The sequence below is a fragment of the Lactuca saligna genome, chromosome 5 (genome assembly GCF_052625555.1).
Source record: "Lactuca saligna cultivar CGN05327 chromosome 5, ASM5262555v1, whole genome shotgun sequence".
NCBI lineage: Eukaryota > Viridiplantae > Streptophyta > Magnoliopsida > Asterales > Asteraceae > Lactuca > Lactuca saligna.
The window spans coordinates 293,327,978-293,352,757 of record NC_136421.1 but is presented as its reverse complement, the minus strand read 5'-3'; the positions used below and the strand labels follow the sequence as shown (position 1 = coordinate 293,352,757).

The window sequence follows — 24,780 nt, the reverse complement described above, 5'->3', positions numbered from 1 at the left end:
GTTAACTCAAGTAACTAGACCTCAGAAAAAGAATATCGTGATTTAGTTTTCTAATGAGTGAGTTGTTCCCGTTCAACGCTGAACAAAATATTCTGACAGAATGCATGTCATACTTGGTTGCTTTTAGTCCTCCATAAAGGTCACTTTCACAAAGACAACGTGTATATATCTTTTATGGTAGAAAATAAATAACAACAAACTACATTTTACAGAAGAATATAAAAATTTTAGGTTCATAAATCCAAGTCATAGATTTAGGGTTATTCCAAGTCCCCAAAGTGGGTGTTTCATTCATGTGATAGAGAACTCCTTCAACCCTCCAAATCTTACACTAGGATTGCACCATAAATCCAGTTTGTAGGACATGCATGGAGTGAATGAGCATTCAAGATGTACTAGAAATGGTTTAAATGCTTTTTTTCATGTAAAGATGAAGATGTGACACTCGATTTTTGAAATCATATGAACATATGTGCATCTTTTCACTCTTTGCATGGGTTTGATCCCGGATTTTCACCATATCAAACACATGTATTGTGTTATGGTGAGAATATACAAACACCAAGAGGAAAAATAAGGATTTCTAGCCATAGAAGGGCATAGAATCCGAAAAGTAAAGAAGAACTATGGAGAAGTGGAAGTAAAATCGTAAAACTATGAGGAAGGATTGTGTTGTTTACCTTGGTTTTGATCTTGAGACAAGCAAGAACACTTCAAGATCTTCATAAATCCTAAATTAGGGCAGATAATGGAGGATTTTATGAGGTGTAGGAGAGGTTTTGGAAGTGGAAGAGTTTTCTTGGAGAAGGAGTGTGAGATGGAGTGTGTAGGTGGTTCAAATGAGGTGTAATGATAATTTCAAAGTTGAACAAAATATTCTGACAGAATGCATGTCATCCTTGGTTGGTTATAGTGCTCCCTAAAGGTCAGTTTCACAAAGAAAGCGTGTATATTTCTTTTATGGTCGAAAATAAATAACAATAAACTAGTTTTTACAGAAGAATATGAAACTTTTAGGTTCATACATCCAAGTCATGGATTTAGGGTTATTCCAAGGCCCCAAAGTGGGTGTTTCATTCATGTGATAGAGAACTCCTTGAAACCACCAAATCTTACACTAGGATTGCACCACAAATCCAATTTCTAGCACATGCATGGAGTGAATGAGCATCCAAGATGTACTAGAAATGGTTTAAATGCTTTTTGTCATGTAAGAACACAAAAGAAATGAAGAAGAAGATGTGACACTCGATTTTTGAAAGCATATGAACATATGTGCATCTTTTCACTCTTTGCATGGGTTTGATCCCGAATTTTCACCATCTCAAACACATGTATTGTGTTATGGTGAGAATCTACAAACACCAAGAGGAAAAATAAGGATTTCTAGCCATAGAAGGGCATAGAATCCGAAAAGTAAAGAAGAACTGTGGAGAAGAGGAAGTAAAATCATAAAACTGTGAGGAAGGATTGTGTTGTTTACCTTGGTTTTGATCTTGAGAGAAGCAAGAACACTTCAAGATCTTCATAAATCCTAAATTAAGGCAGAGATTGGAGGATTTTATGAGGTGTAGGAGAGGTTTTGGAAGTGGAAGAGTTTTCTTGGAGAAGGAGTGTGAGATGGAGTATGTAGGTGGTTCAAATGAGGTGTAATGATAATTTTAAGGCATAGGGAGAGGGAAAGGCCTAATGGCCAAGATTTTAAGAGAGAGAGAGAGAGAGAAGGGGGGTATTTTTATTGATATTTGATCAAATAATAAAAGTCTTCCTTGAATTTTTATAAATCTAGGCTTTAAATTTTATAAAAACTAATACATTATCATAATCTCCTAAGGTTTTAATTGTTGGGTTTTGTTGAAATACTTACATTTGGTAATAAGTTATAAACTTATATTTATTGAATTAATTTAGAAAATGATAACCTATGATTTAATTTTTATAAAAATCAATTTCTCATATTTCAACAATTGTAACAAGGGTTCATAATATGTGGTTGTAAGATTTTGATATCCTTGGATTTTACTTTTGGTTCACATTTCGAATCATGAATTATATGAATTTGTCATCAACTTTATAGTTGGTTTATATGATGATTTAATTTTGTTCATATTATCTTAGAATACTTAACCTTGTTAAGCAATAGATTTTTCCAATATGGAAATTTTTAGGGTTGCTAACTTACCCTTGGGTTATGGTTTCCCGTACATAGTTTTGTGTTTAGACTTAAGGTTCGACTTTGGCACTTTACCACTCAGTTGGTTCATTCACATATCATTGTGATTGTTCAACACAAGCTAAGGTACACTATTTGTTCTGAGGGATCTATTAAGTTGTGAACCTAGTTCAACTTGTAACTCTAGAGCCAAGTTAAGTGCACACAAGGAAATGACGAGGTTCTAGATGAGTACTGAGCTGAGTTTTGGTGGATGTCACACCGAAGGGGTAGGCCAGCACCCAAATATGCTTGGTAGTATATTTTTTTGGTATGGTATTTTGGGGGAACTCACTAAGCTTTGTGCTTACAGTTTTCAGTTTATGTTTCAGGTACTTCTGGTTCGAAGAGGAAGGGCCCGACTTGATCACACCGCATCACTCTATGTTTTTCTGCACTTAGTGATTTTGAGATTTGTACTTTGATAACACGATGCAATATTACTCTTTAGAATATTTTGATATCAATTTCTTATGAATTGAATGAATTTAATACAAAAAATTTATCTGTATTTTTGGGCTGTTACACGACATGGAGGCTTGCTGATGCTAATTATTGACCTTGACGTTGACCGTTGACTTTTGGTATGGTTTGACTTTTGATCAAATTTCTTTTTTTAGAAGGTAGACTTAGGGTTTACCGTTTATGGTTTTACTAGGAGGTGTTTAGCCCTCATTCGTTGGCTATGAGAGCTGTTAGTTGTGGATTGCATCGGCAAGCTGAGTCTCCTCACTATACAATATAAGATGCTAGTAGTCTATGTGATACTTTCATGGAAGATCAGGTGGTGGCTCATGGAACATGTATGAAAGACTAGGTGGTGGCACCTGGCAATTGTATGCAAGACCATGGTCTGGCCCCGAAAAATATATGTAGGATGCTAGTTGTCTTTGTGATGCTTGCATGGAATACGAGGAGATAGCTCTTGGCACTTGTACGTAAGACCAGGATTTGGTTCTTGGTATGGCAAGAAAAGACTATGATTGGCTCATGACAGTAACACTTTGGGTAGCCCATAACATTCTCTATCCTTTTTATGGTATGTGGTATTTTTGGAAACTCACTAAGCTTTGTGCTTACAGTTTTGTGGTTTATACATTTTTAGGTACTTCCAGTTTCAAAGGGAAGGGTCCGGTTTGACTACACAGCATCCCCTGGTGGCTTTTCCACATTGATTGTTATTGTATACTTTGATGTTTGAAAAATACAGTTTATTCTGATTGGTTTTTAACAAATGATTGTATGGAATTGATGGTTTAAAATTGAAAAAATAAGTTAGTATTTTCGGGACGTTGCACCTTAAAAAGAGATCAATACATATGTATTAGTTTTCTCACAATCGATCCATTTCTGTTTGAAGAATATATCACTCTCCACGTGATGTAAGAATGAAGTTAGTTTACTCGAGTTTTTTTTTTATCACGCAACACTAGTTCTACATATTTTACTTCCCCATTGAAGACTCGGCCTGATAATATCACACATCTTTTGGTATTTGCATTCACTCTCTTCTTCAAATGAGGTTAAAGTTTAGCAAGGATTCCAAAGAGACATGAAGACATTTTAGACTAGTTGTTTCTATTAGGTGTGAGTGAATAGAGTTTTTTTTTTTTTTTTGTGAGTTGTAAAAAAAAGTTTATTTGCCATCTATTTATAATATGTTATGAGATATAAAAATCGACCAACTTTCTCAATAAATCTAGCCAACTAACACCATACTCCTACAATAACTCATAATGAAAACCTTAAAATATGTGCATAGATTTCGTTAAATATGATCATGCATACAATATCACATAGCAACAACCTTTTTGAACTGAAATTCAGGAAATGATATGAGAATTTTGATTTCTCTCTGTCAACTCATTTTTTGCTCAAGTTTTATAATTCACAAGGCTTCAAAAAGCTGTCTTTCTACGCTCAACATTTCTTATCTACCTTTCATATTAGTTATCTGTATTTTCTTCGATCACAACTAGAATATTCAGTCTGTCTTGACCAATTCGCTTTGAAGTTGCTTTCATCTTTTCAACCTCTATTTTTCTAGCCAATACAACGTTCTTCAACATTTCAAGCATCGTCCCAAGCTCATTGTCGGAGCTTGAAGGACGACTAAATTTAGGGGTTATTTTTGGCCCATCATAAGACATTTTGTGAGTAAAATAATTAACTTTTGAATTAATCATGAGAACAGACAACTTAGTGTAGTTTTCGTATAAATCTTGTTATAGTTTAACATGTTTATATACATTTTTGATAAGATGTCATGTACTTATGTTGTAATTATAATATATATGCATAACAAGACGAGTTATGGAGGAGTTTGATGGATCTATTAATAAATTATAGTGTCAGGTGGGAGCGAACAACCAATGAAGTTTTAAACTTCGTTATCTTCCTTGTAGTTATTTAAACATTAAAGGTAATAAGCACAATTTAAATAAAAGCAATACTTTTAGAGCATAGTTTTAGAGAGCATGTTTGTCAAAACTAATTGGAATCCTATAACTATCAACTGTAAATTTTATTTGTATATGAATGTTCAACAAAAATAATTAGAAGACAAAAAGACTTATTAAAACACACCATTGATCTGAAAAAATAATCAAGTAAATTTGAAAAATTATAAATAACTTTTTGTCAAATAGTTTTTGAAATAACTTGTGGATTTAAAACTTTTTGTTATAGCTAAAAATGAGAAGACCTTTTCTTTTTCAATTTTCTTAAAAAGTAAAGGGAAATCTGCGAAAAAATCCCAATATTTTAGGTCAGTTTACGATTTAGTCCCAAATTAAATTTTGTTTACAAAAAAGGACAGATTACCGGCTAAAACTTTGGATTAGCCATTCGTGGCCGGTTTCACAGATTTAGCCGGTATCTCGTCTTTTTTCGTTAATTAATCCAAATTTTGGGGCTTTTTCATTAATTAATCAAAATTTTAGGGCTTTTTCATTATTTATTACCAATAAACCAAAATATTTGGACTTTTTTGAAGATTACCTTTAAACTAATATATATTATATTATATGATCTAATTTAATATGTACTGTTCCATATCTTCTTTCTTATGCTCTTCTAGGCTCACTGTGTGTTTTTATCGGTGTCGTCAAACCCAACAACAAAAATCTCACTCACAAGCCTCGTTAACTCCATCAATTTTCCAAAATTATATATTCACAACTCTATGATCATCTTTCAATCTCCAAATAAAGAATGGAGAAAATCCTTGTTGATTACGTGGATGTCCCTATTATTTGACCATGACTTAAACCGTGGTTCCAACACTTGGATGTTCCGATTACCTAACCATGACTTGAACCCATACACTAATGGCGTTGTCCATAGTGTTGTTAACAATAGAAGACGAATCTCACATGTTTAACCACTGATACATTGGCTCAAGTCTTACTTGACCCTTGTTTCCTTACAACACTATAGAAGCCCCAACATAAGATGAATCCCATATGGTTCATCCTTTATTGGTTTTTTTTGTCAAAAAGTAAAGCATTTTGGAAGCCCCAAATAGACTAAAACGTAATAATGACAATTATTGTAATATCACACCAATTGTCATTATGACTTAAACGTAACATCACAACAATTGTCATTATTACATTTTAGTCTATTTGCGGCTTCCAGAATGCATTAGTTTTTGGCAAGACAAAAACCAATAAATGATGAAGTTTTTGATAAAGATCGGAACACAATCTTATTGATGGATCCAAGAGCTCCTTCTCGTCCCAAGCCTTTTTCTCCTCAATCTTCTTCCAAAAAATGCACTACAATATGCAATATTATCCCCTATTTCTCTCCTACAAGCATATAGCTTAATTAGGGTTTCTCTCAGAGTGTTAAGATGACAAGGGAGGCGGAAATGAAGGCTTAAGGTCCTTTAAATAGGACACAACCCTGAAAATTAGGGTTTTCAAACTCAGCTCCTACTCGTCGAGTTGGGGTCCTCCAACTCGTTGAGTAGACTCTAGAAATTACACGACCATTAACACTCTCTACTTGGTGAGTTGGGGCCTCTAACTCATCAAGTTGATAAGACAACAAGAATACAAATTAATTAAATATTATACCTGGGAGTGGGGATGTTACACCTATTGTAAGGAAACAAGGGTCAAGTAAGACTTGAGCCAAGGTATCAGTGGTTAAACCATGTGGGATTTGTATTTTATTGTTAATAAAACTATGGACAATGCCATTAGTGTATAGGTTCGAAATAAGGTTCGAGTCATGGTTAGGTAATAGGAACATCCGAGTGTTGGAACCGTAGCTCGTAGGTATACCAAATTAATATTTTAATAGTTTATGATGGATAGCTTGTTGACATTTTTTTTTTAAATTAGAGTTAACATTCTTCATGGTTTTCAGTACATAATATCGAGTTGGTTTTTTTTACCTATGTTGTGTTTTTTAAGCTTAATGGTTCATTCTTCATGGTTTTTAAGCCCTATTGTAAGGAAACAAGGGTTATGTAAGACTTAAGCCAAGGTATCAGTGGTTAAACCATGTGGGATTCGTATTTTGTTGTGAACAACACTATGGACAATGTGAATAGTGTATGGGTTCGAAGTAGGATTCAATTCATGGTTAGCTAATAGGAACATCCATGTGTTGGAACCACGGTTTAAGACATGGTTAGGTAATAGGGACATCCACGTAATCAACAAGGATTTTCTCCATTCTTTATTTGGAGATTGAAAGATGATCATAGAGTTGTGAATATATAATTTTGGAAAATTGATGGAGTTAACGAGGCTTGTGAGTGAGATTTTCGTTGTTGGGTTTGACGACACCGATAAAAACACACGGTGAGCCTAGAAGAGCATAAGAAAGAAGATATGGAATAGTACATATTAAATTAGATCATATAATATATATTAGTTTAAAGGTAATCTTCAGAAAAGTCCAAATATTTTGGTTTATTGGTAATAAATAATGAAAAAACCCTAAAATTTTGATTAATTAATGAAAAAGCCCAAAATTTGGATTAATTAACGAAAAAAGACAAGATACCGGCTAAATCTGTGAAACCAGCCACGAAGGGTTAATCCGAAGTTTTAGCCGGTAATCTGTCCTTTTTTGTAAACAAAATTCAATATGGGACTAAATCGTAAATTAGGCTAAAATATTGGGACTTTTTCGCAGATTTCCCAAAAGTAAAAGCTAGAAGTTTTCAAATGACGTTTCCTTTTTCAATTTTCTTAAAAGGTAAAAGCTAGAGTTTTTAAAAACTATATGTTAAACAAGCCTTGATCACTTTGAAATAAAAATATTATATAAATATGCTCGTCTAAAATCCAAAACTCTTCATTTCGTATAGAGTTGTTATGAGATTCTCATAAGTTGTCATCCTCATAAATGTATTTCGTAAGGACATACTCACATTTCTAGTTGTCATTCTCATAAACGTATACCGTTGTCATTCTCATAAATGTAGAAAAAGGTGGTAACGACATACTCACATTTCTAGTGGTCAATTTTGAATATCCTTCAAGGTGTTCTAATTCTCAAATCAAAGTCAAAATCAAACACGTGTCAAGCATGAATATACATTGGGTTATTGATTCGGTTTACATCCCCGGTTTCAGTCCAAACCCGGTGTAAGTAAAAAATGACTGTATAATATGTCCACAATGTCATGCATTAAATCATTAATATAGTTATCGACCTGTATTTTTGTCATGAGCACATGGAGATAAGAACAAAGAAATTCGTCCCTAAATTCCATAAAGGAATGTCTTCAAAATCATCTACAAGATAAACATGCAGACACATACATCTCTATCTTGATGCTTGAACAACTAGCAAAAAGATCTACAATGAAAAGTTTGACAAACAACACACCAAGACAAAAGGACCTACTTGCCAAGTAGCACAACTATCAAGATGGTCCCATTGAATCACTCACTATCAATCTGTCTGAGTTCAAGAAATCAGTATACCAGTTTGTTTGTTAACAGCTTCAAAAGAACAAGAACACATAGACACATACAAGATAGATATGAAATCAGTCAAATCACATGAGATAGATAAATTAGAACCTCCAAAACTTTTATCAGACTTAATTAATCGTGGTATACTTAAAAGACCCTCATACAGAATTCATCAATTTTAAAAACATCAAGGAACACTTAGATTATTGGTTAAGAATCACATAGATGAAGGAAGGATTGATTCAATATTCATTTAAGTATACACAAAAAGGGATTAAAAAAAGAAGAAGCTCATCAAACCATTGCTTGGATAATCTCCAACGAGTACAGAATTTCTATTTATCGTTAGAAGTCATACGATGCTGATAGGCTGACCAGTCTCTCTGCTGCGATGTCATGTTATATGGATACGAATGGGACTCAAACCCATGGTGGTAAGCACCTCCACCATCACCACCTGCAAAATTAGGATCCATCTGCGGTGATGGATAAGGCATGGAAACCATCTGTGAGTGGTAATGCATCGGAATAGCCCCTGGAGCATGATGATGCCCATTACCAGTACCACCGGCGCCGGATTCGTGTAAGTTCTGAGGAACCGGAGTTGAAGCGAAAAGGTGATCCGAAGACGAAGGACCTTGGATATGCATCCTCTTCAGATATAGCCTGTACTTCTGAAGATGACTCGCGACGTTCTCACGCGTCAATCCTTCAACATTCATCCACTGCATAATAGTTTTGGGGACGGCGTTCTTCACGCCCAAATGCGCTACAACATCAACGAATCGCTTATGTAATTGAGGCGTCCAGGCCAAACGAGGTCGCTTCGATGCCCTAGCCGAAGAATCATCATCCGCTAGCAACGCGGAGGCGATTTCCTCTCCAGCTCCACCGCCATCATCGACTCTCTGTAATTTCTGCAAATCCGAAGCACCGCGGGTTAGGTCGGTGGTTTCGTCGCCTTCCACAACCATCTCATCTCCTTTATCATCACCAAACGACTTCAAACTATTCAATTTGTTCAACGACTGCTGTTCCAACTCCCCCCGGAGATTTGAAATCGTGTTCTGAGTTGCACGATTGACGTCAAACATACTCCGGTAAGGCTCCGGCGAGATGCTGAACGCCGACAAGAAATCAACAGAGGTCATCGACTGTGATAATGGCATCAGATCATCTATGTTCGGCAATCCTGCCTCCCACTCCAGAACTCGACCGTCATGCTCGGCGCCGCCACCGACATCGACATCGACATCGTAGCCTGTAATTCTCACTTCCTCTGCCATAAAGCTATACAAAATTTTACAAGTAAAAGGATTTTTGGAGAAACATCCAACCCTTGACGACAATTATGAAGATTAGAGAGGAAGAAGCTGGATCCCAATCAACTGTTGCGAGATATTTGATAGGATGCGGAATTATTTATTGTTAAAGTCCACTTCGGGAAGGAAAAGTGAAGAGAAAAGTACCGACTTTGGATATTTTTGGCTAATTGGCTTGGTGGATTCTTTAGAATATATTTTTCTGTGTTCGAGTGAATTGTGGATTAGATAGAGCTTTGCCGTCGATCTGGACGGTGGTAGAACAATCCTCTGCCATACGATGCGATAGCTTCTCATTATAATACAACTTTTATTATAGGAAAATTGTCTAGTTATAAACAACTATTTTAATAAAATAATCAACAATTCTTTTTTTTTTTTTTTTAAATAACCACTTGATTTGGAATACGATATTCTAGAATATTTATGATTTTGTTTCGGAGTTGGTGTCGGTTGGTAGGGATAAGATCCAGAATCTAACACTACGTACCTTCCGGCCTAAAAAAGTGTATTCCAGACTGAAGTCTGGAACGACCGTACATTCCGAAGTGGTGTTCCTAAGAGTCAGACTTAGAGTTTTATATGTTTTTTCTTCCAAATATACAATACATTTGTGTTTTTAATATATTTGTGTGTTCGATACTTCCCATAAACGTTCCGGAATGAATACATATATGGGTTTCTTCCGAGTTCCAGTTTCTAGTGGAGGGAAATGACAGTGTATCAACGGATGTATGTAGTATCTTGCTCCGGATTCCACATGATTTGGTATAGATATAAACAATGATATCAACTTTGTTGAGTTAGTTACGTTGGTTACTTCCAAGTCCAGGTTACACACTAATCAAATTCGTCTATCTTTTCAATGTCCTGGATCATATATAGTTATGCGGATTCTTGACTATAGTGATGTCAGATATTTTCTTAGTTTTGTTACTACTATGCATTCCAACACAGTACAATTGTTTGTGGTTAAGAATGCTATAGAAAGTAGTACTAATCAATTTCCCAGGGAAAATCATTCTGAAAATAGTTCTTCCGGTACTAGAAATAACCAAAATTGTAATTTATTACCTATGACAAACAACCATGTTACTTCTTACAATGACCCTATACATGGAGATGATTATATGTCTAAAGGTAAGATTGTTATTCACACTAACCTTAATGTTGATATTGATGAATATGCGAATGATAAGACAAAACTAATGATTTTGATTGATGATGGTGATATAATTCCACATGGAGAGTCGGTTGAACATTTTTAGAGTTGCATTCAATTTGATAGGGATGATCATGATGATGGATAGGAGGAAACTAATCCCTTACAACCCCGAAAATCATAACATAAGAAATTTCCTTTTTATTTTTCCAATTCTTAAGAAACACAACCCCCTAATTGGAATATAAATTAGTTCAACAAAATCACAAAGGGACCACAAACCCTATATGTATGCGGGGTCATTAAAGTTTTTATTCACTTTTGTGTTTGATTTACCCATGAATTATTTGAAATTTTTCACATTTTACCCTTATGAATATAAACAAGGTTGAAAGTCGTTACGGCTTTTACTCTCACGCCATAATCCCTTTCTAATATGGAATAATACACTTCAATTTGACAAGACAATTGTATTTTTCAGAAAATTAATAAACATGTGATTTAATCATATATTTCAAGTTATATCACAGAATTTATTTTTGCGCAATTCCTAATACCTAGATGGAAACATTCAAACACATAACCAAGCATCATCTTGGACTTGAATTTCCATAGTCAAACTTATTATCATATTATGTAATTAAACAGCCGATTCCAATCCCATGATCCCATTCCATCACAAACCAACTTCAAAGAGCATAAGAGGTGGTATAAATTTACCTTTAGTTGCATTTGTTACACGAGACATATTCGAGAACCATACCCAGTTACCCACAACTAAAATAAAAACTCAGACCACACCAAACACAATTTACCCCTGGGGGTGTTTGTTGAATGTAATAGTAAAGTATTAATAAGTACATCTCAATTCTCAAATAAGTCCATGAAACAAAATCACGAATTTTCTACACATAGCACTCAAGTTCCAAGTTCCAACATTAGATCGACCCAAAATCCAACTTGCAAAAACCGTATAAAAACCAAAATCAAAATCTCTCTCCAAACCTGAAAAACAAGGCACCAGTCCCCGAATTGTGGTCAACAGCATACTCTGCACGTACCAAACCAAGCTTGGCTCCAACACCATATGAGGATCCCTGACCCATTCTCCTGTACACCTCTGTTGGGTTTCCCTTCACATCCTTTGAACTCCCCAAATCATTCCCATGCTCTGCAAATAAGTATACATGTGTGTTCCTCACTGGTATGCGTAGCTCAGCAGCAACCTGTAATGCAATTATACAAATCAATGCCCATTTCTTATTTAACTGGAAAGAAAATGAAACGTAAGATAAGATAAGAAACCTCAAGGATATTTCTAGCAGCAGCAATCTCTCCCATGTTGTAACCTCTAACAGAGTAAGGTCCTCCAAGAGTGAAGGCATCATAACTTGGAAGGTCTCCTACACATCCCCCATAATGACCATGAAGAACAAGCACAGGTGGTGGGGATTTTCCAGCACCTTCTTCCACTTTCATCAATTGGATGAATCTTGTCATTGTCAGCTGATGTCTATTAAAAATCGGGAACTTAGTTCCAATTCCCAGCCCTTGATCAACCTACAATTCCCAAATCCCAATATTACAATTATAATAATAATAATAATAATGCAACAACAAAAATCCCAAATCCCAATATTACACTCACCTGAAATACATTCCTCTCCCCAACAATTGCTCCATTTACAAACTTGGTGTTGTCCCTTGTGATATTTGCTTGTGCAAATACCATTCGGTCAATACCCGTTCCACTCAGTGTTGTTGGAGGCCCATCTGCACTAATGCCACCACTCGGCAATACCCTCTGCCCATTTGAAGAAATATGACTGCTTTCATCGCGTGTTGTTATCTCTTCCATTACAATCCCATATGTAAACTTGCTTTGACGAGTGAAATTCTGGTCAAAACAACAAATTTATCAACATAATTCAAAATTTAACATAATAATGAATATTATATATATGATTTACATTTACCTCAGTGATATTGGTTTTAACACCAGTTCGGTCAACCCATATAGGAGGAACCTCATCTACTCCTGGCCCACCTGTGAACACTGGACTCAGCTTTCTGCTGTTGAAGCAGCTTGTACGCAAAGTACGGTTTCGGGAATTTGTTACACCATCTAAGTAAGGATGCACATACTCCAGCTTGAAAGCAAGATCATCCTGCAAACAAAACCATAGGGTTACCAATGTTCTTGACAAAATGGTGAGATCATTAACAAGACTAAGGAGAAATCACCTGAGGATTAAGAAAGTTACTTGTGGTAACAGAGCCAAGAATTGATCTATTAAGCCCCTTGATGTTCCGATGTTCAAAAGAAACAGTTCCACCAGGCTGGATTGAAGCCTAAAACAATGCATAACAAAAAGGGTATTTGATATAGGAAGTTTGAAATCACAGAATTGAATGATAAAGTAATAGAATGTAGTATACCAAAGTAGGGCGACCTCCACGTCCAGGAACAATACTCCATTCAGTACTGACTTCGGCTGATTTTTGTTCAAGTTCTTTAAGCTTAATCTCAACAATAATCCCTCCCTCGTTCTTCTCATCAGGTCGTGGATTGACTTCGATATTTGAAAACAAAGATAAGGAGTTAATATTCCTCAATGCTTGTTTCCCGGCTTCAATGTTGAAAACATTCCCCTTTTGAAGCTGTAAATGACATGACCACATCAAGAACGGATAAATGAATGAAAAAGATCATGATATACAAACATATAGTGGACAAAATCGATGGTTAGAGTTACCTGCTTAGGTAGTTCTCTCCTCACTACTCCAGTTTGGGTGTTCCCTTCACATACATTTCCAAGTTTATCTTGGAATTGAATCACAACCCTTGTAATATCACCCTCAACCACCTCACAAACAACTTCGTTCGTGTTCAAATTCCCAAAATTCACAACCTGAGCACAAGCATACCCTTCATCGTGATACCATTTCTGAACCCTATCACGAATGTTTTGCAACATCCGAGCACTCACATTCCCTTGCCCCAATATCTTCACGATTTCTCTATGGACTGTAGATGGCAACATACATGGCCTTGCCCTCTCCATTCTTCGCCGATAATCTCTTTCCTGGTTCCGCATATAATCGACCTTCTCTTTCTCAGTCATGTTCTCTTCTGCTTCAACAGCTTTTGATTGCGCCATTAACCCCACATTGATACACTTGAAGTACTCAGCCTCTTCCCAAGTGGATTCCGTAAATGATACGGTTAAACCAACGGTTCCATCGGGGTTGGTCTTCGCTTCTAAATCCACTTTTTCAAACATACCACAAGTAGCTAGGGTTTCAAGCTCCTTCTGAAGCTGAGCTTTGGTGTAAACGCCACCAGCCCTAAGAGAAACCATTTCAAAAAACGAATCCTCTGAACCTACAACGGCAGATTTAACTCTGTCAAGAAACTCGATCGCAGATAACTTGTACTTTTTAAATCCACTGAGTTTGTTCAATGGAACAATGATATCAGATGGTAAACCATGAACATCCCATTCTGGAGATTGATTTTCATCTGCATTAGCAACAGGAGACAGCAGCCTCTTCCAAAACCCACCTCCACCTCCACCACCTCCACCTCCACCGCCTCCACTGGCTCCACCGCCACCTCCTCCACCGCCGAAACCGAAGAGGGAAGAACTCTTGAACGCTACATGAAATAAAACACCAGCCGCGGCGGAGATGGCTAGATTCTTAACAGAAAGCACGGGGGGTTTTGAGGGCCGGGTTTTTAAGGGTTTGTTAGGGTTTTGAGACGAAATTTGTTGGCATCTGATAGTGTTGGTTGTAATAGAGGCAGAGGATGGAGTACAGTGTAGTTTTGGACGGGTGCGAGTTTGATGGAGGCTGAGAAATTGCCCCGCGCCGGCGGCGAAGGACGCCATTGGAGATAAGAGTGAGAGAGAAGGGGTTTATGGGTGAGTTGGTGAGTACAGACTTCTCCCTTGAATCGGACGAGATTTACGATTTATTTGTAATGGAATTTGAAAAGCACATGTTTGCCCCCTGTGCTATGTCTAAAATAAATTTTTAAACCACAAAACTATTCAAAAAGTACTTATTTTCGTCATTATATATTTTATTTATAGGGTTACAAAACAATATACACATGTATAAACGATCCCACATTCTTATCACGTTCAGTCAAAACTTATAATGCAATGGCTGGACTATTTAGGCTAAACCGAATATATCACAATGCATTTATGTGTGAAGATATGTCGTATCATTTCACATTTAAGCTACTAGGATTCGGAAATGGTGTTTAGGGAGCAAGAAATGAATGAGGCAGAGGGAAAAAAAGAAAGAAGATAGAGATACAGAGAGAGTGACTAAGAAAGCGATTGGCATGCTCCGTAGATAGACTCACAAAAACTCACAGCACCAATATGCAGGGGTGGATTTCCCTCCAACTCATGCGTAATACCCCTTCCATATCATCTTACATTCAAAAAATGTATTTCATTCCGTATAACCTTACCATCAATCAAAATGGTTTAGGTAGGATTACGCTGACCTAGAAAGCTCTCTAATTTGTTTTTATTAACTAATGATAAGTAATATTTTAAATATTATATTAAAAAAAATCATATTATTATAACAATTATAATGTGTTTGAATAGAATGCTCAATAGAATTTATTTGATGATTAGTGATGACGTGTCTCCTAGCGCGGGCCAGAAACGGGATCGTCAGGTCGAATGATCCCCCAGTTAACTCAGCCAGGCTCGGCTTGGATATCTCAGTAAGAGCTCTAGCACGCAGGCATTCCCTCAAGGTTGAACGTCCGCACAAGAAGTTCGGCCTCGCCAAGAGCATCCTTGCTACATGACAAATGCAACGGCTCCATGCGATAAAGAATACGCCCAGGACACTAGCGCCTGAGCCAATCGTTGGCCCTGACACATCAGGGCACACGATGAGCCAATCAGAGGAGCGAATCATGTCGGAACTGCAGTCCCTGTTCCCAGGGGCGGACGCAGGATTTCATAGTAGGGGTTGCACGGGAAGATTAGAGGTTGCACGATAGTAGAAAAAATAAAAATTTTAAAAAAATTCGAAAATTTTTCCACTGCGGTCGGAAAATTTAGGGGTTGCCGGTGCCACCCTGGAACCCCCCTAAATCCGCCCATGTCTGTTCCCCGTACGGAATAGGATGGATCCTTAGTATAAAAGGGCCTCTGCCCTACCTTGAGAAGTAAGTAATCTCTCTAAATACTCATCACTCTCAGCCAGATATCTACCAATTACTTGACCATCGGAGCGTCTTCTCATGACCTCCTCCTGGGAAACGGCTAACGGCCTTCTTTATTGTGACTTTGTAGAGCCCTCCGACCACAGTGAACAATCCGAGAGCAGGTGGTCGGAACTAAGGTCGCATAATTTGGCTTCGTCCGTTTGTGTGACAAACGATACATAAAACCACATTCTGGTTCACCTTCAGGATGACGAACGAAACCGCCGGTGGACCCTCAGGGCAACAGAACAGCTAGATACGACCAATAACATCATTAGAACGAGTTGTCACTCCCGTGACACCGACAGACTGCATCATAACCACAAATGATGTACCGCCATCCAGCGGCCAAACTCTGTCATTAGTGACGACACAATCCCAACACACACCTCATAACCAATACATGTTGTCCATCTTTAGTAGCATAACACCTCTGATTTTCCATCCCACTGGTGGACAAAATAACATCAACACACCCCATTTGCAGCCGGTGTTCCAGACAATTAACAATCCACGGCAAGTTGTGCAAATGTTACCACCAATAACATTTCAAACCACCAGTGGAGCACCATCCTCGTTGTAAACATCGATGTCCCAACAAAGTAGCACACCCAACAGGCCACAGACCATACTCCAGATGCCACCCTTTATAACATTTACGGTGGGCACCATGTCGCTGTTGGATAAGGTGTCTAAGTCCATAACTTATTTGGTATATACTTGACCCGACCCGACATGGTCCATTTGGGTTGCATCTCATCCAAACTATTTATGGATAATTTTATGAGAGTTATACACATATGTTTATTAATATATTATAAGTTATATTAATATGAGTCATGTTATTTAATTAGTCTTAGTCTTAAATTAATTATGAATTAATTTAGAGATTAAAAGGAAGACTAATTAATTGTGGGCTATTATATTTTATATAGTGTGGGATAATGCTCTTTTGTTAATGGGCTAGGATTATATGGAAGTCCATGGATGATCCATGGAGCTTTTAACCCATGGATCCTTGGAAAAGGAAAGGTCATGGGTTATTAGGGTTTCACCCTAACCATGCACACTATATAAGCATGCTTATGGAGCATGAAATGGAGCCTAAGGAAAAACTAGTGAACTAGTGTGTGTGCATGTGTGTGGCCGAAAATACAAGTGTGTATTCTCTCTCAAAGTTTTCCAAGAGTTTGTGGTGTTGTGATTCCATTTGAGGCATTCACACTATTGGTGCTTGGCCCTCAAACTCCTTAGAACCAAACTCATCATCAAAAGGTATGTAATCTCTTCTAACTCTTTTATGTTGAAATGTTCCCCATGCCATGTTAGATATGTTATAAACCTTGGAAAATTATTATTTTGCATGTATTTAGACAAACATAGATCCAAGGTTTATTAGGGTTGCATGCACACTTAGGAAGTGTTAAATTGCTCAAAACCCAACAGCCGCCTCCTACGTTCCAACAACACAAACCACCTCATATTGCCCAATAACTCCCCATCTCATTCCACCCACAAAGCTTCTACGACCCGACATCGTCAAACCTGGCAGCATTCAACAACAGGATAGTATAACCATACTTGGCGATGCAACAACCCACTTACCAATATACACAACAAACCCCAAACCAATAATCCCTCTCAAGAAGTGTAACCTCACCATTCGTGAAGGAACTCTTAGACTATGAGATACCCAATACCGCCAAGCTACCTAATCTCAAAACCTACAACGACACCACAGATCCGGATAGCCACATCGACATGTACGAATGGACCATGACATCCATCAAACTTGATGAACGTTTTTGGTGTACATATTTCCCTACAACACTCGATGGAAATGTTGGAAAGTGGTTAAAGACACTCCGACCAGGAAGCATTTACAACTTTAGCCAACCGAAATACTTTTCTTAACAAACTTCATGCAGCTGCGCGGATACAAAGGCGATTCTGACTCCATAATCGGATGTAAACAAAAGGAGGGGGAGACGGTCAAGGAGTACTTTACTCGGTTCACAAATGCAACCCTCGACGTGCTAGGGCACGGCGAGGGACTAATAATCGGAGCATTCATGTGGGGCCTTCTCCCTGGCCCGCTTTCCTAGAAGCTTATGGGAAAGGAACCCTAGACGTGAGCAAAACTAAAAGAAAAGGTGGAGAGGTACTTACGATAGGAATAAGGGGATGCCTCGAAGAAAGCGTACCTAAATGCCATATCCACCCCAGCCGGAAAGATCCACCGACCAAGATGGGACGGCAGGCGAGCGGGACATAGGTACCACGAACGGGACAGACGACTCAGGACTTTTGCAAGAGACGACAAACGAGGACGACGAGCAGAAATATACACTATCATCGATAAACCTGCAACCAAGAAGAACGAAAGCATGCTAATGCGAATATCACGAAATCAGAAAGCATGACACAAACAATTGCTCAGTCCTGAAGCGTGAAATAGAAGAAAAGTAGCTAAAAGGAAACATATTGGAGATCGCTCGAAGCCACGGGTGAAGTTTGACGTAGAAAACCCTAAAGATAACTCTAGAGGAGGAAACTGCCGCCAAGAGATTTTGACGATACATCACAAGCGGGGAGGGATGGAACGCACAGACAACATAAACAACATCACAGGGTTAATGTGAGGTTTGACTTTCTCAATAACTGATCCAAGGCCACTGAGATGGAGAGGGGACGATGTGTTGATAATTCAAGGGTCCATTAGAGACATCACCATTCACCATGTATATATCGATACAGGAAGCTCCGTGAACATCATCTACGAACACTGCTTCTGGCTACTGTCGGGCAAGTGGAAGGAAGAGTTGAAGTTGGCACCAGGCCAGCTTACCGACTTCACGAGGCATAGCATATGACCCCTAGGAACAATCCATTTACCACTCACACTCACCATCCACGAGAAAAACAAATGCAATAAGACCCTCATTGACTTCATCATCGTGCGACATCCCTCAAAGCACAATGTCATATTGGGGTAGACAGACCTACTAAAATTCAGGGCAATATCCTCTACTATCCATGGGATATTCAAATTTAGCACGAGCCAGGGACCGGGAACAATCTTGGCAACCCCGCCCCAGGCTCTAAAGTGTTATGAAATCATGCAACCAAAAGAAATCTCAAAAGAATCAAAGAGACCTTGCTTAGAGGGACTCGAAGGAAAGGAGGTCATCAACCGGGACCACCTGGACCAACCAGTCAGCATATGGGTAACTCTTTCATGTCTCATATTCAGATACGACTGATCCATGTCTCATATTCAGATTCAGTTGACCACGTCAAGCCACCTACGTTGCCTCATATAACTTCAGCCTCGGTGTCTCAAATGCAGCCTACTGCTCAGGCCCCCAATAGAAATCCATTATGTGACAACTTGAAAAATTCTAGAGAAAACTAGGTCTAAATTTCAACCATATACCATTGTATTCAGAACGTAACTTGATGCAATAAACTATGATTGTCATGAAGCATGTTTATATAATATATAATAAGGTAAATAATAAAAAAATAAAATAATAGATAGACCAAATATCTATGAAGAAATTTGTATTGGTCGGGACAAGGATTTCAGTGATATAAAGAATGTTGAAATCCGAGTTATAACGAAAAAGTTATGACCAGTCGAAGTTTCGCGATAAAACTGGCACGATATCGGGAATCGTAAAAAGTGAGTTTACGATATCTTACTTTTTAAACTTAGTGATATAAATGAAAGTTGTAGAGTACGTCTCCACCTACACGTGGATATAAAGAACGTCAAAAATGGATCTTGCATGCAAAAGTTATGACCTTCCGAAAATACAACTGTCTGAGAGCATGACACATGTCAGAAACCCTAAACTAATTGTACTCACGACGTGAGCATGATTTCTCATGACCTGAAGAGTCAAAACGCCAATTTTCAAGCCTACAATGCAGAGGCAAGTCTACGTTTAAAGCTCACAACGTGAGGAGTCAAATGGACACCTTCCGAAGCTAGGGACGCAAATTGCGGGTCTACGAGGTGAGCAAGATCAGGCTCACGACGTGAGCATGCATGGCTCATGACGTAAGAGGTCAAACATCAGCCTATAAATTGCCATTTCGACCCCAAGGCTCATAGCATTTAAATCTCTTCTCTCTGTCTCGTTTGTTGAGGCTATTTCGCTTCCTGAGCCCGATAATCACAAACCGTTGGCCGTTTCTAGTCAGATTCTAACCGCAATCACACTCAAGGTGAGTTCATACCCCTACATTTTTACAAAGTTTTTCTATGTTATTAGGGGGGATACAAGTAACACACAAGAAATTTTACTTAAAAAACGCAACCATTCAAATACGTTTAATCACTACTTTTATGAAAAGCGATAAATACATGAAATGGCCTTATTATCAAACTCGTATATTATTACGGGCACAGTTTTGGTAAAAACGTAACGATGTGAAAAACAAAAACAAAATACTTATTTTCTTATTTTATATATATATATATATATATATATATATATATATATATATATATACATACATACATACAGAGAGAGAAAGAGAGAGAGGGAGAGAGAGAGAGAGAGAGAGAGAGAGTACGACTTGGTTTCTATGATAAAACTATATACATACGGCTTACGGAACTTTACCCATTTATAAGTAGTTGAGCAAATGGTATAATTATATACTTTCATATATAATTATATTATGTCATTTTCATTATTATCCCGACCAAGGGGATAATTACATATACAAACGTTTTCAATACAAAAACACGTAAACTCGTTGAAAAACTTTGTGAGACATAGTCTTCACAGTACACTACAAAGTACAAACGAAAGTCTTGTTTTATAACCAGAGTCTCCTGGAGGAGAACGTGATACTTGTGTATAGATTTATACGGGACTGACAATCTCACACCTAAATTGTTAGCTACCGTTAGACCGGCAGGTCTGGGGTAACAAATGTCATAACATTCTGGCGTCTGAAGAACGTCGCGACAGGCCAACATCGGTCATCAGTATGATTATAAAAACTCAGAAAAGTAACAACGACTTTTTTAGTTTACGCAAAAGCATTTCTCCAAACCGTTTTATATACATGATTAAAAATGTGTAATACTATTTTAAGTATGGAAAATACTTATATGTTACGGTCTTGGTACATTTAAGACTACAATACATTTTATGGAAAATATAGGATTTTTTGGTATGACCAACACCATTACTTTACAAAGAGAGGTTTACATGATACAAACGCTTATAAACTCATAAACTTAATTGTTGACACTCTTTTCAAAAAACTTGTATTCTCAGGGAATCAGTAAAACAGGTAACCACAGGATTTTGAGGATGAGATGCTAAGGCGCCTAAACAAATCTTTTGGCAACATATTATAATTGTCTTTTGAAACATGTAACACATACAAACGATGTAACTACTTTTAATTTTATAAATATAAATATATATATATATATATATATATATATATATGTGTGTGTGTGTGTGTGTGTATTGGTTGTGTTTGCTTTCTTTACTATTACTCAATTGCTATGATACATTACATGAAAGTCATCCGCCCCCAAACGTTTCCGTCGTTCCGGTTTGGGGGTGTGACAGATTGGTATCAGAACATTATTTATAGTGAACTAAGTATACCAAACTATATATGATATACAAACTATAAATGCAATGGGACTAAATGTTGGATTAGGTGTCTAGGCACATAACTATAATTGGTATGTACTTCAATTGATAGTAGCAATGTCATTTTGGGTTGCCTTCAAACCTGGAAATTGAATAGGATTATTATTGGAGAGAGAGGAATGGTTTATTAATTTATTACTTGGTTAATAAATTAATTTATTAATGTATTATGGATATAATATATTAATTAGAAATCATATTGTTTAATTAATATTTAATCAGAAATTAATTTGGAATTAATTTTGGGATTAAAGGAATTAATTGAAACTGCAGGGACTAAAGGTGACAATGTTCAAAAGTTGAGCATTGAGCATTCTAGAACCTCCCTTAGAGGGTTGTAATGAAATCTAGAGTGTCCTAGGGTTTCCTTGGGCTCTAAGGGTGCCTTGGAAGCCTTAGGGAGGAAGTTAAGGGATTAGGGTTATCTATGATACACCTACCTTATCCTAAACCTTCCTTATCACCTATATAAACCCCTATAGGGTTGGATTTCATCTAAGGGAACTCCAAGAGAGGATAGGGCCGAATTTTCCACCTCCCTTCTCTCTCCATAGTAATCCTTGGTTGCTAGGTTTGTTTGTGAGCCATTACAGGCGCGACACTTGTGGCGCTTGCTACCAAAGTTCAAGATCTTCAACGATTTGATTGTTATTACAATATAACAATAAAGGTATGTATCCTAACCCTAATTACATGTTAATTTCGAAAATTACATGTGCCTCATAGGGTTTTTAGTTTTTGTGTTCAATGCTTGTATGTCTTATAGTGAAAAACATAGATCCTCAAATTAGGGTTGCATCCACTTATATGATTGTTTGTTTTGTATAAACCCATCAGTGGTATCAGAGCGTATGGTTTTTATTTTCAATTAGATTTGGTATAATTAATTGAACTAGACAAAATTAGGGTTTATGGCTATTAAACCCTAAGGTCTTTAAATTTTCGCATATTAGGGTTTTAGAACCCTGTTTTTCGAAAATCCTAAGGGTTTTTCAAACCCTTTCCTTTATCCACCTTGGAGTCGAAATCTAGGGTTTCCTAACCCTAGGGTTTTTTGAATTTTTTGGCAAGGTTGAAAGCGGTGCCTTCCACTCTAAGTAGAAGATTTCGAAATCTAAGGAATAAGTTAGCAGGTTGTTATTTTTGGTAATTATCTTGTAAATTGTTTAATTGGATAATTAAAGATATCCCTACCTAAATTTCGAAATCCATGGATAAATGATTAAATTAAGTTAATATGTTTAATTTAAATTGGTAATCCTTATTTGATTTAATAATTTAATTAATCGTTTAATTTTTTTATAATTATCGAATCAAAGGTTTTTTAAATTTTAAGATTTTAAATCAAATGGGTTTAATTTTTTGAAAATTTAAAAAAAATTAAAAAAAAACCCTAGTATTTTAAAAGTTTAAAATACACCCTTATACTATATAAAATTGAAAGTCTTATATATTATATATGTATAAGTAAAGAGTCACTCTTACCGTTAGATTGCCTCATTCACGAAGATGATCTATAAGGGGTGTTTAAGGAAATTGCCTATAAAATGGCGATTGAATGGGTATCCACTCTTACCCACCGCACTCTTGACTGGTGGAGGGTCGTTAGCCGAACGGGTAGGATAGGACACAACCTTTCATTATAAGTATAATGAAAAAACGAAGTAACTAAACATTTTTATAAATTCCCAAATCTTAGTTACTTTAGGAAAAATATGGAATTGGTGCTAATCCATGAAATTGCACATTGCACCCTTATTGGTCGATTAGTAGAGCATGTGTGGTTAACCGGCACACTAATATGGGACCAATGAAGGATGAAAATGGGTAGCTTGATGTTTATCATAGATCAATAGAGCGTGTGTAGTTAACTGACACATTGATTAGGTGATTCGTAACATCAAGAGTACCGAGCTAATTTTCATGGTTATCCACACCTTGTTTGTGATCATCGGCATCCCGGTCACAAATGAAGGGCACCATCGAGATTTAAACATGCCATTGAAAAGTTCAATGAATCTCAAAAGATCTAGGAGTTTCAATTCATTTAAAACTTAAATTTCCTTTTCGTTCATTGTGGAAATTGGTAAATCGTTATTTAGTTACCTTAAAATGTTCTGCAATTTGGATTACGGCATCCATCTTCCAACCTGTAGAACATTGTGTTGGATCCTAGCCTTAATATCTCATTTGGGTGTTTTATTAAGGACTCAATCAACCGACTTGAATTTTCTCTCATTTTGTAGATGTCCGATTCTAACTATGGTCTTCCCAAATCCCTTGGAACAAGCTTTCCACATGAAGATGATATTTCACGATTCAATCGAGGAACAAGAGATCATTATTCACTTCCTCCACCTCCTCCTATTGTTCTCCCTGACCCACAAGTTCAAAGGCTTGAAAAGTTCAAGCTCACTCAAGCCCTGTTGGCAAGTAAACACGAAGAAGGAAAGTCAGTGTGAGCACACGTCTTAAAGAGGAAGTCGCACATTGACAAGTCAAGAATATTGGGAGTCGTTGTCTGTGAGAATATGGTTGTTGATTGGGTTCTTCAATCGATTCCTGCTCATATAGTGAGTTCGTAGAAGAGTACTATATGATGGACCACAACGTGACCCTCATCAATCTCACCTATTTGCTTGTTGCTGCTGAATCATAAATGATTTGGCGCACTAGAGAAGCAAAGTTGATTGGTAAATCTACTTTCCAAATGTTCATGGATATAGGCAATGACAACGAAAGGCATGTCATGATCAATAAGTTTGACCATAAGAGAAAGGCAAAGTTTAAGGTAGTTCCATGTGCTATTCCAAAAGAGTCAATTTGCTTTTATTGCCAAGAGAAGGGGCATTGGAGACGAAGCTGCTCTGTCTACCTGAGAGATATAAGAGATGGGAGAGTCAAGACGTATGACTCTACTTCAGGTAAAATCCATTAACTAACTCTGTAAGTTCCTATTTTTGATTCTTAATACATTATGTGATAAGATTACATTCTTTGATGTTTTGTAGAATCGAAGAAAAGAGAGTAAGCTTAAAGGAAGAAGTGAGATGAGTCTGATCGCGAAGAAATGGATTTCGATCGCATGATTCGATGATCGGATTGTAACGCCCGTAGATCCGGGCTAGTCAAATTAGAGACGATAAGCATCAAAAATAACTTTTTGATGGAATATTATTTAGATGGATTAAACTTAACCAAGTTTTA

At 37.1% G+C, this 24,780-nt stretch overlaps 2 protein-coding genes across 2 annotated transcripts; both read right to left on the bottom strand.

The window, feature by feature from the left end:
* Positions 1-8,357: 8,357 nt before the first annotated feature.
* LOC145048229 (transcription factor PCL1-like) lies at positions 8,358-9,673 on the bottom strand. The gene has a single exon (XM_078996666.1). It carries the CDS (start codon positions 9,438-9,440, stop codon positions 8,490-8,492), a length of 951 nt encoding a protein of 316 aa, XP_078852792.1. The 5' UTR covers positions 9,441-9,673; the 3' UTR covers positions 8,358-8,489.
* A 1,768-nt stretch (positions 9,674-11,441) lies between these two features.
* On the bottom strand, positions 11,442-14,590 carry TOC75-III (translocon at the outer envelope membrane of chloroplasts 75-III). Its single transcript, XM_078996665.1, has 7 exons — positions 13,395-14,590; positions 13,078-13,299; positions 12,883-12,990; positions 12,615-12,806; positions 12,287-12,535; positions 11,944-12,198; positions 11,442-11,864 (listed from the first exon to the last, which is right to left on the bottom strand). Exons 1-7 carry the CDS (start codon positions 14,529-14,531, stop codon positions 11,625-11,627), a joined length of 2,403 nt encoding a protein of 800 aa, XP_078852791.1. The 5' UTR covers positions 14,532-14,590; the 3' UTR covers positions 11,442-11,624.
* Between the last annotated feature and the right edge of the window lie 10,190 nt (positions 14,591-24,780).